Raw genomic sequence first — 12,435 nt, 5'->3', positions numbered from 1 at the left:
TCTGAGATGGATGGAGATGTTTCAGACTGAAATTAAATAATAATCATTTCTAGCTAATTCACAGGTGGGGTGTAATTTTCTGTCTGAAGATTTTCATAAATCCTGGATACTAATCTAAACTGAGTTTCAGGACAAGATGGTGGCTGATTTAGCACTAAATTATGCATTTTATTATTTCACGGTGGATATGTCAATATTTTATGGTCTTCTCCCAGAGAACATCTTGATTTTCAGCGCTCTGGACCCTGAACATGATATAAACCAGTGGTTCTCAAAGTGTGGTCCCCAGACCAGAAACATCAGCTTCACTTGGAAACTTTTAGGAATGCAGATTTTCAGGCCCCATCCCCAGACCTGCTGAATCAGACACTCTGGAGGTGGGACTCGGCAATCTGTGTTTTGGCAAGGCTTCGAAGTTATTCTGTTGTATGCTCAAGTTTGAGAACCACTGGTTACGTTATATGGGAGGAAGTAATCTTTGAGTTTGGAGCAATTACAGTCTAAACGAGTAGAGAAACTAAACCTCTACAACAAGGGCTGCCAACTAGGTGGTTGCCAGAACTTGAAAGATCGCCTCTGTATTAACTTCTCCCCGCCCCAACTCCTTTAGTCCTGGTGTCACCGCATATACTGCCTCTGCTACAATGATACAGGTGAGTAGCTTATCTCCCCAACTGGAGGGGAGGCATTTAACACACTGACTTCATAAATATTTCTGAATGAAAGTATTTGCTCCTAGAAGGCAAGATCCAGGTAAAATCCTTTTTTTCTCCCAACTGCTTTAGCTCAGTGCCCTTTACGTACTAAGTACCAAGTAAAAACTGCTGAATGTTGATCCAGACACGTCATGCTCCTTCTCTGAGCTTTAGGTTTCTTGTCTTAAAAATAAGAGGATTAGGGGCCGGCCCAGTGGCGCAAGCGGTTAAGTGCGCGCGCTCCGCTGCGGCGGCCCGGGGTTCGCTGGTTCGGATCCCGGGCGCGCACCGAAGTACTGCTTGGTAAGCCATGCTGTGGCGGCGTCCCATATAAAGTGGAGGAAGATGGGCACCGATGTTAGCCCAGGGCCGTCTTCCTCAGCAAAAAAAGAGGAGGATTGGCGGATGTTAGCTCAGGGCTGATCTCCTCACAAAAAAAAAAAAAAAAAAAAAAAAAAATAAGAGGATTATACCAGATGGTAGGCCTTAGGTCTCTTTTAGCCTCAGAGAGTCTGTGGTTCTCTATTTGGAGATGTTCTCACCCAGACACTGGCAGAGGGCTAGTAATTCACTTAGTGTTAACCTGATCATGTAGAGAAGAAGAAGGAAAATAAAGATTAAAAACAGTGTACAGAGAATGTGAATATGGCTTCTAAAGGTAACTGAATAATTGTTGGCCTTCTCTCTCCTCTTTTCCCTCTTCTTCTCTCTCTTTTCCTCCTTCTCCTCCTGTTTCCCTCCCTCTCACAGATGCATCAGCAGCAGTTGGTCCTCTCCTGGTTTTCCCTGGTTTTGCTGGCATCTCCCCTCTTGGCCATATGGGAACTGGAGAAAGATGGTAACCAGACTTTCCTTATTCTCTCTTAGAACCCGGAGGCTCCAGGTTCTGAGCCAGGCCTCTCGGGCAGCCCTGGGGGGAAATCAGACTGAAATGGGCAGCCACGCATTGGGGCTTCCTAGTGGGAGCCATCACTCTGGGGAAACTCACGCAGGCCGTGTGTCCTTTTTACACCTTCGAGGGTGTCTATATTGTTGGCTTTCACATTAGATACATGAGAAGGAGCTTTTTGTGGACTGTGGTGGGAAGAGATCTGGACTTTGTTAGTATTACTAAAAACCAGCTGTATCATATGATTAAGATTCCAAAGTGAAGGATTTAAAAAGCCTACGAACTATGTTCTAGCATCTCCCACTCCACCGTACGATATCACCCCCTCAACTGGCACTCAGATGACTTACCTCTGACCAAGCACTTTGGGGAAAGCATAGGATTTAGACTCACATTGACTTGGGTTCTAAAGCTGGTTCTGACACTTCTCAGTTATGTGACCTTCAGCTGGGTCACCTCTGAACCTCGGTTTCCTCAACTGTAAACTGGGGATTACAAACTGACACCTACCACCTGGAGTATTAAATGTGTTGGTGAATGTTGAATACAGCCCAACTGACAGTAAAGTGAAAGTAGATGTGAGCTAGTATTATTGTTTTGATTGTTTAAAATAATGTCTCTGATGATTCAGGAGAACCTATTTATTATCCCAATAATCAGTAAAAATCATTAGTAGAATAATAGAATAGGTATCAGTGGAATAAGGGGTCCCCTCTGTCCTTCTCGTATCTCACACACAGTGAATATGTGTTAACTGATTGTTGGTTGTTCCTGAAAGACCCTCAGATGTTTCTTACTGAAGCCAACATAATAATGTTGGCAATTACTGTCTTTAATAGTGTAATAATAATAATAGTTAATATTTATTGAGCACAGTATCTCATTTAATTCTCACAGCAACCATATGAAATAGGGACTGTTTGTACTCCATTTTACAAATGTTGAAAATAGAGGCTACAGAGACTAAGTAACTTACCCAATTTCACATACCTGGTAAGGGTGGAACAGGAACTTGATCCCAATTCTGTCTCGCTTCCAAGCCAGTGCACTCAAGCATTTGAAGAAGGTTTTACAAGAAGCACATGAAGCAATTGTTTCCTATGTCCTTGGAGAACTGAGCAAGAGGAAATAGGCATAAATTAAAAATGAAGTCATTTCAGCTGATAATCAGAAATAATCTTTTGATAGTCGGAGTGTACAACACTGAAATGGGTGCCTGAAAGAAATTTTGGCCTATTCCTCTATTCCTAAGAATTTCGGGAAGACAAGAATCCAGCCATCCCCGCTGTGTCCCAGGAGGGTCTGAGAGCATTAGACCCTCCTTTGAGTAAAGGCAGAGGCCTGAGCCAGGTGATTGTGCCAGATCCCTTCCAACCCTGGGATTTTTAGTGAGTTCGGGAACCTTGGCCCTCGCATAGTTAATTAACCCTTAGTTACTTCTGATTTGGTAAACCACAGAAATTCCAGAAAGTCAATGTGAGAAACACTGAGAGGGCTTGTGACTCTGGACACAAGATGAGAAGGTGAAGCCAAGCACCAGGTTCTAGATGCTCCTCATCAGGCTCTTTTGCATTTGTTGTCCCTGTCCCCGGACAAGGTGCAGGGGACCTTAGTTCTGAGTCTTAGTTGTGACAGGAAAATAGCCACACTGTTCAGTCGCCAGTGTGGCAAAGAAAAACTAGAGAAAGCCAAAGGTGCCACGTGGTTTTATGTCAGCACAGCTGATCGTTTCCAAAGAGTTGGGTCTCAAATGCTTTTTACCTCTTGTCTGTGTTACCCAGTCAGTAGTTATAAATCCCTTTGATGTAAAGTGAGAACTTTATATTCCACAGTGCTTTCCATTTGGATGCCAACAACAAGAGCCACCATTTATAGAGCACTTAAGGGGACTGGGTTAAGCTCTCATATAAATTAGTGTATAATCCACATCTCAACCTTCTGAAGCGAGTACTGGTATTGTGTTCACTTTAAAGATGATGCTGCTGAAGCTTAGAGTAATGGAAAGTCTTGCCTGAAGCCACAGGCTAGTATGAGATAGAGCTGAATCTAAACCCAGACCTGCGTGACTCAAAAATCCAGGCTCTTAACCGCAGTACCTCTCAAACCTGAGTGGGCATGAAAATCATCTGGAGAGCTAAAAAAACAGATTACTGGGCTCATCCCAAAGTTTCTGATTCGGCAACTCAGAATTCACATTTTTTTTTAAATTTTATTTATTTATTTTTCCCCCCCAAAGCCCCAGCAGATAGTTGTATGTCATAGCTGCACATCCTTCTAGTTGCTGTATGTGGGACGCGGCCTCAGCATGGCCGGAGAAGCGGTGCGTCGGTGCGCTCCCGGGATCCGAACCCAGGCCGCCAGCAGCGGAGCACGCTCACTTAACCACTAAGCCACGGGGCCGGCCCAGAATTCACATTTCTAACAGATTCCCAGGGGATGTTGCTGACAGTGGTTCCGTGATCATGCTTAGAGAACCACTGCATTCAACTATTCTATTCAATTAGTAATCGATGCATGAATGAATGAAGGAAGCTTTGATGCAACACACTCTTTGAAATATTATACTAAGCCATTCATCCACTGCCGGTGTAGATAGATACTGGTGTTGGAGATCCAGTGCAAAGCCAGAGACAGAAGGTCTGAGATGTAGCTCTTGTGCTTCTAACTTGATATAACCTTGTTTAGCCTGTTGGTCTCAGTACCCTCCTCTATAAAATGGAAGACTGAGATCTACTGAATTGCCTCATAGGAGTGTAAATAGCTAAAAAAAAAAAAAAAAAAACCAGAGAGAATGAAAATCTCCATTGGTGAATTTCATGCAGTAGGAATTAAATCCCTAAATCCCCATGGAAAATTACAAGACAGTTCTCTCTGCAGTTGTCTGACCCTTTGGTCTGTGAATAACAATAACAACTGAGTTTACCGTGGTGGGCACTGTGCTAAGTGCTTTCCTTAAGTACTTTACTAAGTGCACTGTCCTAAGTGCTTTTTTCATTTAATCCGCACAGCCAAACCTACACCGTAGATACTATTATTATTGTCATTTTACAGATGAGGAGACTGAGGCTCAGGTGATTAAGTACCTTGTTCCAAATTCCCCAGCCAGCTAGTGGAAACAGGATCTCAGTCCCGGTCAGTCTTTCTCGACTCTCTCCCTTGCCTAATTCCCTATGAAACTGAAATGGTACTGGAAGTTTCTTATCTCCACCAGGGCTTCAGCAAAGAATCTTGTGCTGTTTGCATTTTTCAGTATATCAAGGCCTTCTTCATCTGCCAGCTAATCAGATGTTAATTATTAATGGCAGCCTGCCAGTTAGTGAGTCAACGGCAGCCGTAAAACTCTTTGCTTCTCTCATCCATGACTTTGAACCCAAGTGGGGCTCAATACCCTGAGATCATCTCAGCATGCATTTGCTATGATGAGCAAGGTTGTGCTTAGATGGTGCAGATGCCCAGGTGGCTCAAAACACACAGTCCTGGAGTTCCTGGAGCTCATAGTCTGGTTCTCCATTCCCTGTGCTCTCCAGTGTATGTTGTAGAATTGGATTGGTACCCTGATGCCCCTGGAGAAACGGTGGTCCTCACCTGCGACACCCCTGAAGAAGAAGGCATCACCTGGACCTCGGACCAGAGCAGTGAGGTCTTAGGCTCTGGCAAAACCTTGACCATCCAAGTCAAAGAGTTCGGAGATGCAGGCCAGTACACCTGTCACAAAGGAGGCGAGGTTCTGAGCCATTCTCGCCTGCTGCTTCACAAGAAGGAAGATGGAATTTGGTCCACTGACATTTTAAAGGACCAGAAAGGTAATTCCATTCCCTTGGATAGTGTCAATTTTCTCTTTTGCTCCCTAGGAGATACAAAAATTAAAAAATTTAAAACATGACTAGTGTAGTTTACGCAGTAATATCAAGTCCCTTACTGAAACCACCCAGAACCTACATTTTCCTTTGTTAGACGCTTTGGGTTATCAACCACCCAAATCTCATGTTGAGAGAGTTTCATGGTGAGTCTGGATGCTTTTCATGAGGTTCTCTTTAAATAATAGTGATATTATTGGATGACTAATGAAAGTTAACCAATGTGTATAGTGCATAATTCAGCACCAAGGTGATAGCCTTGAAAGAAATTAAGAGCTCCCTCCAATGTGTTAGATGTGTAGCATCCTACTGAGAACGTCCTCGTTGGACTGCCTGCCCGGGGAACAGCATCATTTCCCAAGGAAATAAATGGAAGATCTGCACTCTTGTACCAGTTGATGGCCTGTGATTAATCACGATCAAAATCTTTCTGAAAGAAAACCCCTAAATATTGAATTTTTGTTTTTCTCAAATCCAGAACCCAAAAATAAGACCTTTCTAAAATGTGAGGCAAAGAATTATTCCGGACGTTTCACCTGCTGGTGGCTGACGGCAATCAGTACTGATTTGAAATTCAGTGTCAAAAGCAGCAGAGGGTAAGTGAAACCACTCCGATTTCTCAGCATTTTGCTAGAACTATTTTATTAAGAAAATGAGAGTGACCTAGCAATGGCCTATCAGTCGATGATAAGGGAGAAAACAAAGTCAAACCCATATTTTTTCAAATATTTTTCAAATATTTTCCCCCCTCCTTGCCCAAGTTGGGGGAAGAACATGGAGCTTTAAGCTAATCGCCTAAACAAATGTATGCGTTAGAACAGGGTATTAGTGGGGCCTGGGAATAGCCTCTGCTGTGTTTGAACCCACTCACCCAAATTGCCGGGTGATGCTTCATTGAGGCTCACGGCACCATGGAGAGGGATAAAAGGAGAAATCTAAGCTACAAATGACTTGCCAAAATTGCACCTTGAGTTGAAAATAGAAACAAGAGCTCTAGGGCATAGATCTTGAAAGCCCTGAAGCCGACTCCAAAAAACTCTGTGAGGCCTAGAAATTTTCCCAGGGCCACTTCAACTCCTTTTTCTTCTGCCGACACCACTAATCTGGTCTTCCCTGTCCACTACACTGGGACTTTCTCTAAGAAACCAATTTCCATGGATGCAGAACCTAGGTCAGCCCCTCTACGTGACTCCCTCCACTCGTTGTCTAAGTTCAATGGAGGATGGAGGAGCACCCCTAGGATGGAGGAGCACCCCTAGGATGGAGGAGCACCCCTAGGTTGGAGGAGCACCCCTAGGATGGAGGAGCACCCCTAGGATGGAGGAGCAAACCCTAGGATGGAAGAGCACCCCTAGGATGGAGGAGCAACCCTAGGATGGAGGAGCACCCCTAGGATGGAGGAGCAAACTCTAGGGTGGAGGAGCACCCCTAGGGTGGAAGAGCACCCCTAGGCAATCATCCTGGCCTTGCCACTGTATCACTGAATAAATTAACTTACGGGTCTTACGTTTCCATCTTGAAAATGAAAATGATAACTAAAGAAATGCTTATACAATTGCACAAAGACATAGATGCTAGTGTTTATTGTGACGTTTTTGGTAATCAGCAGGGAAAAGGTTAAATAAAATGTGGCACAATATACCCCGGCTTAATGTCCAGTCATCAAAATGAATAACCTGATCTACATGGTCTGTCGTGGAGCGCTCCCCATAATATGTTCCGAGGGGGAAAAGATGGTTACAAAACCATATGCGTGTGTGTGTGTATATGTATAATTTGATCCTATTTTATAAAAAATAAAATCAATGTGTGTATATATACAAAATATATGTGTGTATGCATATATGCATGTGGATATATAATTGCTTTGAATATTCATAGAAAGAAGTCTGGAGGGATACAACAGGCTATGAATTGTATTTATATCTGGGCAGTGAGATTAGGGTTAAAGGAGGATCAGGATTAAAAGAGGTACACACATTGCCTTTATATGCATCTTTATCTTTTTAATGTTTTATACATAGCATGTATTGATTTTGTAATTAAAATGAGCAACATGAATTTAAAATTTATTAAGGAGATTTAACCAGGGGCTCTGGATCTAAAAATTTCCAGATTCGTTTAGAGGTGCATAAGTACAGAGTTGTTTCCCTGCACCGTTTGTACTACCTCCTGAAGCAGAGCTTGTTCTCCTGGGGAGGGCAGTTTCTTATCCCCTAGGGAGAAATTAGACGAGTTGGAGAAATTATGTCCTCAAACCGCTGGCTGGCTTCAACCGCTAGAAACTTGCCCACAAATGTGTGACACAGGAAAATGTCTGTCTTTGACTTCAGCTCCTCTGACCCCCGAGGGGTGACGTGTGGAGCAGCAACACTCTCAGCAGAGCGAGTCAGAGTGGACCACAGGGAGTATAAGAAGTACACAGCGGAGTGTCAGGAGGTCAGTGCCTGCCCAGCCGCCGAGGAGAGCCTGCCCATTGAGGTCGTAGTGGATGCTGTTCACAAGCTCAAGTATGAAAACTACACCCGCAGCTTCTTCATCAGAGACATCAGTGAGTTTGCTTGGTTTTTTGTGCTTGATCGGGAGAGATGCCATTCGTCACATGTTCGGGGGCCCCATGCACTGGAGTAAGGGGTTTACGTGCGTTATCTCTTTTATTCTGCACTCAGAAAAATTACGATGTAGATACTATTATCTGCATTTTTAGGAAGGGGATATTGAGTCTTAGAAAAGTTAAACAACTTGCCCCAGATCTCACAGCTAGCAATTCAGATGCAGATCTGCCCCCCTAGAAAAAGCAGGCTCTTGGCTGCACTTCTCTTCTGCTGCCCAGGTAGCTTCCGTGATGAATCCAAGAGCAGCCCCTCAAGCATCATATACCCATTCAGAACCAAGGCTTCCCTACTAATTGCAATTATTCCCAACCAATCTTTCTCTAGCATTTGAAGAGAGACTTCTTTATTGGAATATAAAACCCCAAATGGACATCTAATTGGCTGATGGAGATTTTGCCATTTATCACTTCCTTTACCATTTATCCATTGAATATGCATCACGAAATAAAGTTTGATAGGACCACAGAGCTTGCTCTCGCATTTGTGGGGCGATTGCCCTTGGTGGGTAGGGGGAGGTGGGGTCTAGTTCACAAAGGGTGGCCAGGGGAGGTCTCTCTGAGGAGGTGACATTTAGCTGAAACCTAAAGGAAAGAAGATGTCAGTTGTGTTGAGAACAAAGGGAAGAATATTTATGAAGCATCTGTAAGAGCCATGGTCTTTGGACTGGTGCTGGCCCTAGGCGCCCGAGCACATTCCATAGACTGTCTCCCCTCCCCTCACCTACAAGAAAGTATGCTACTGGAGGACAGAGTCTTTGTGATACCCACTGCTGAATCCTCTGTGCACGGCCCAGTGGCTGGCACATAATGGGTGTTCGGTAACTATTTATTGAATGAACAAATGAACGAAGGAGCATAGAGACAATTTGACTATAACTGCTACAGGACAAGTCAGTGCCCGATGCCATGAAAAGACAAAAAAAAGCACTTAGTGGAAAATCTTTCATCTCATGCCCAGTGAGAGGCTCAGCTCAGCTCCGAGTTTGGTGCAAAGAAGGGGATTGACCTCAGAGAGCGTGGTCCTTCATGGAACAGCCCAGATGAATCTTATTATCTCTAAGAACTTTCTTCTGAGCACTACGCAGAGGTGGTTCTACCGCCAGGTCCCATCTGATTGTGCAGTGATGAGAAGGATTCCGAGCCTCTCTCAGGTTCAGCCCTAAAGGATGTGGGGTTGGTGAAAATTGCCTTCCACGGGCACCAGCGTGAGCACCAGCAGCAGGGATGCCTCACGTCTGCCAACCAGGTGCTCAGAGAGGTTAAGTAACTACTGTATGGACTCAGAGCTGGTCAAAGGTCAAAGTGGGATCAGAAGCCAACACTGCCTTATCCCAAAGCCCTATTAGAAAAATAAAGAGTGTTTCTCTATCTTCTTCCACAGTCAAACCAGACCCGCCCAAGAACCTGCAGCTGAAGCCATTAAAGAATTCTCGGCAGGTGGAGGTCAGCTGGGAGTACCCCGACACCTGGAGCACCCCACATTCCTACTTCTCCCTGACCTTTTGTATTCAGGTCCAGGGCAAGAGCAAGAGAGAAAAGGTAAGACGTGATCCAGGTGCCGTATATTCGGTGGTCGGGTTTATGCAGACCCACACCAAGGAGAAGATGAATGATGTCATCTTCTGGGTGACGCATGTCAGATGAATGATGATACTAACAGCTAAACTTTATTTAGCATTTTCTATGTGCCTGAAACAGAGCTAAGAGTTTTACATGTATCCACCACGACCTCACAGTAACCCTACAAAGGCAGGTACTAGTAGTATTACCACTTCAGGAGTGAAGACATTGAAGCTCAGAGAAGTTAAGTGACTTGCCCAAGGTCACCCAGCTAGGGTCAGAATGGACCATAGGCAGTATAAGAAGTACATGGTGGAGTGTCAGGAGGGCAGTGCCTGCCCAACCACCGAGGAGAGCCTGCCCACTGAGGTCAGTGCCACCATCCGCCTAGTCCTGGGGTGAGTGCACACGCAGCCTTCAAGCAAGGCAGCTGTGCTGGATGAAAGCTGTTTCTCCCTCAGTGTTTACTAAATCGAAAAGCTGCATGTGTTTAGAGCTTCTGTCAGTAGGTGGCGCAAGTTCTACACACTCCCCTGTGAATTGCCAGCATGGTGCTCTAAGACCAGAGTGTGCTTTTTTTTGGGAGATCGTGCTTTGCAGAAATACGCCCAGTTCACCCCGTGACTGCGTTGCCAAAGATTTCCCTCTCCTTTGCAGAAAGATAAGCTCTTCATGGACGAGACCTCAGCCAAGGTCACGTGCCACAAGGATGCCCAGATCCGCGTGCAAGCCCGGGACCGCTACTACAGCTCATCCTGGAGTGAATGGGCATCTGTATCCTGCAGTTAGGTAAGCAGACCTAGGAAGCCCAGCCCAGACCTGCACACTCAATGTACCCAGGTGCAGGGCAATGATGGGGTGCGGCACAGGAGAGGAAAGGGGGGATGGATGCCAGCACAGAGTTATCAAAGTCAGAAACACACATTTGTTCATTAACAGACTTGAGGCCCATATTGCTGGAGGCACCAGGCTGGGCACAGGGACACTGCAGTAAAGAAAACAGACATAGGTCTTGCCCTCCTGGAGGGGAAGGCAAAGAAGAGAGAGAGAGGTAGGCGAGAGTCAGAGTATAGATGGCTTGCAAGCTGTTTCCAGGAATTAGAACTTCATCTAGGGGACGCTGGGGGCCACTGAAGGGCTTTAAGCAAAGAAATGACATGATCAGGTATTCTTTTAAGAAAACTCTCAAGAGAGTCTCTGGCGAGCGTGGTACCAGCCAAATCCTAGGCCACAGAAGGAAGGGCTGGACCCTTCTGACATGGAATCCCCAAACCCAATTGCCCCAGATAACATGTTGTATGAAATAAGATGGGTTGGCTGCCACGTTTGTCATCCACTTAGACTTTCTGCGTTCTTTTTCAGGTTCTAATCCCAGGATGAAATCTTGGAGAAGAAGTGGAAGATATTATGCCAAATTTTTAAAAGACATAGAATAGATGCAAAAAGATATTTTCTACCAATTTGCTTTTTTTTTTTAGGATCATGAAGATGTCTTTGCTGTATTTTTATATTTAAATACTAAATGCCCACTGAAACATTCAGCTAATTTATTTATAGAGCTTCCGGCTAGCAAGTTACCACTGACCCTAATGCTATTTAAATATTTAAGTAATTTATGTATTTATTAATTTGTTACTGTTATTTAACATTTGTGTGCCAAGATGTATGCTTCATACTCTCACGACCTGATCCATAAGGAGTGGGCCCTATTACGCAAAATGTGGATTTATGTGTTATTTATACTGATGACTTTTCAAGCAAGGCTGCAAGTGCGTCAGTTGCATGACAACCAGTAAGAACACTGATGTCAGCGCCCTAATATATTCGTGATGGATGGGAACACAAGATATAGTTAAATCGAGACACGGAGACACAGACCTGTTTGAAGAGGTCCTAGAGATGGAGATGTTAGTTCTCACATCCGTGAAGACTTCCTGGAAGTGGTATTCATAGAACAGTTCAGGGCCACCTGCCATTCTAAGCGAGTTTAGTCTTTGGCTGCCTGAACTTGGAAAGGGCTAAAAATATGATTGAAACTCAGCTTCAGCTTCCTTGGCAGTCCTTGCCCTGTTCTGTCTGTAAGACGCAGGAGCGTGACACAGAGACATCGTTAAGTGTCTGGGAAGAGAAAAGATTTCATGATTCAGGAGGGAGGATAAGTGTCGTTACGGCTAAGGACATAAAATTGTCAGAACTGCCAGTTGCTGGCAAATAGCCACAGAATAGCAAAAAAGCCGCCAGATGCAGAGAAAACGATCAAGAATCACTTCCTCATCAGCACGAGTGAACCTGACAAGCAGATATGACCAGAAAGTGCCGATCCATTAAGGTGCTACTTTTAAGTAACAAATGTGCTTTCTGTAAAGTGATTCCATTTGTTTTCTGTTTTCTTATTTATTTTTACATTCCAACGGTGAGCTAATAAAAATATAACTCTTCTTTGCGATAATGTTTGGTCTTTCTCAGCTAGCTTGGGTATCTGGTTCTCACATTTACCATTTGCATTGTCTTTCCCCTACCATTTAAGATTGCCCCTCCGTGAAGCAGTTTCATTTCCAGTTTCGCAGAGTTGTCCTTTCCCTTCATAGGATTCCCAAGGTCGGTGTCTTGCTGAGCTCAGGGACTGTCCCTGTGATCTGACCACAGGGGACTCTGCAAGGACACTGAATGGCATTCCGCCCTCTTCAGGGGTTGGATGCTCTTACTTCTTTCATCTTCTATCCTGGAAGCGACTCTACTAGTTTCCCAAGCATCATGGAATAAACTCCAACCTGGTAGAGCCGTGGGCATCCCATCCCATAGGTCCAGCTCCAGTTCGTA

At 44.6% G+C, this 12,435-nt stretch overlaps 1 protein-coding gene across 1 annotated transcript; it reads left to right on the top strand.

The window, feature by feature from the left end:
* The first annotated feature begins 1,445 nt into the window (after positions 1–1,445).
* On the top strand, positions 1,446–10,404 carry IL12B (interleukin 12B). The gene is made up of 6 exons (XM_058544960.1): positions 1,446–1,533; positions 5,112–5,387; positions 5,920–6,037; positions 7,775–7,992; positions 9,437–9,594; positions 10,273–10,404. The coding sequence occupies exons 1-6, from the start codon at positions 1,446–1,448 to the stop codon at positions 10,402–10,404; spliced, it is 990 nt and encodes a 329-aa protein (XP_058400943.1).
* The last annotated feature ends 2,031 nt before the right edge of the window (positions 10,405–12,435 follow it).

This window comes from Diceros bicornis, chromosome 1 (assembly GCF_020826845.1).
Source record: "Diceros bicornis minor isolate mBicDic1 chromosome 1, mDicBic1.mat.cur, whole genome shotgun sequence".
NCBI classification, from domain to species: domain Eukaryota; kingdom Metazoa; phylum Chordata; class Mammalia; order Perissodactyla; family Rhinocerotidae; genus Diceros; species Diceros bicornis.
This window is presented reverse-complemented; position numbering and strand designations above follow the sequence as displayed.

Bases quoted from the DNA above. Each gene is read 5' to 3' on its own strand.
- IL12B (XM_058544960.1), top strand. From the start codon at position 1,446: ATGCATCAGCAGCAGTTGGTCCTCTCCTGGTTTTCCCTGGTTTTGCTG. The intron at 5,388-5,919 runs GTAATTCCATTC...TCTCAAATCCAG, and splicing joins CATTTTAAAGGACCAGAAAG to AACCCAAAAATAAGACCTTT. The intron at 6,038-7,774 runs GTAAGTGAAACC...CTTTGACTTCAG, and splicing joins AGTGTCAAAAGCAGCAGAGG to CTCCTCTGACCCCCGAGGGG.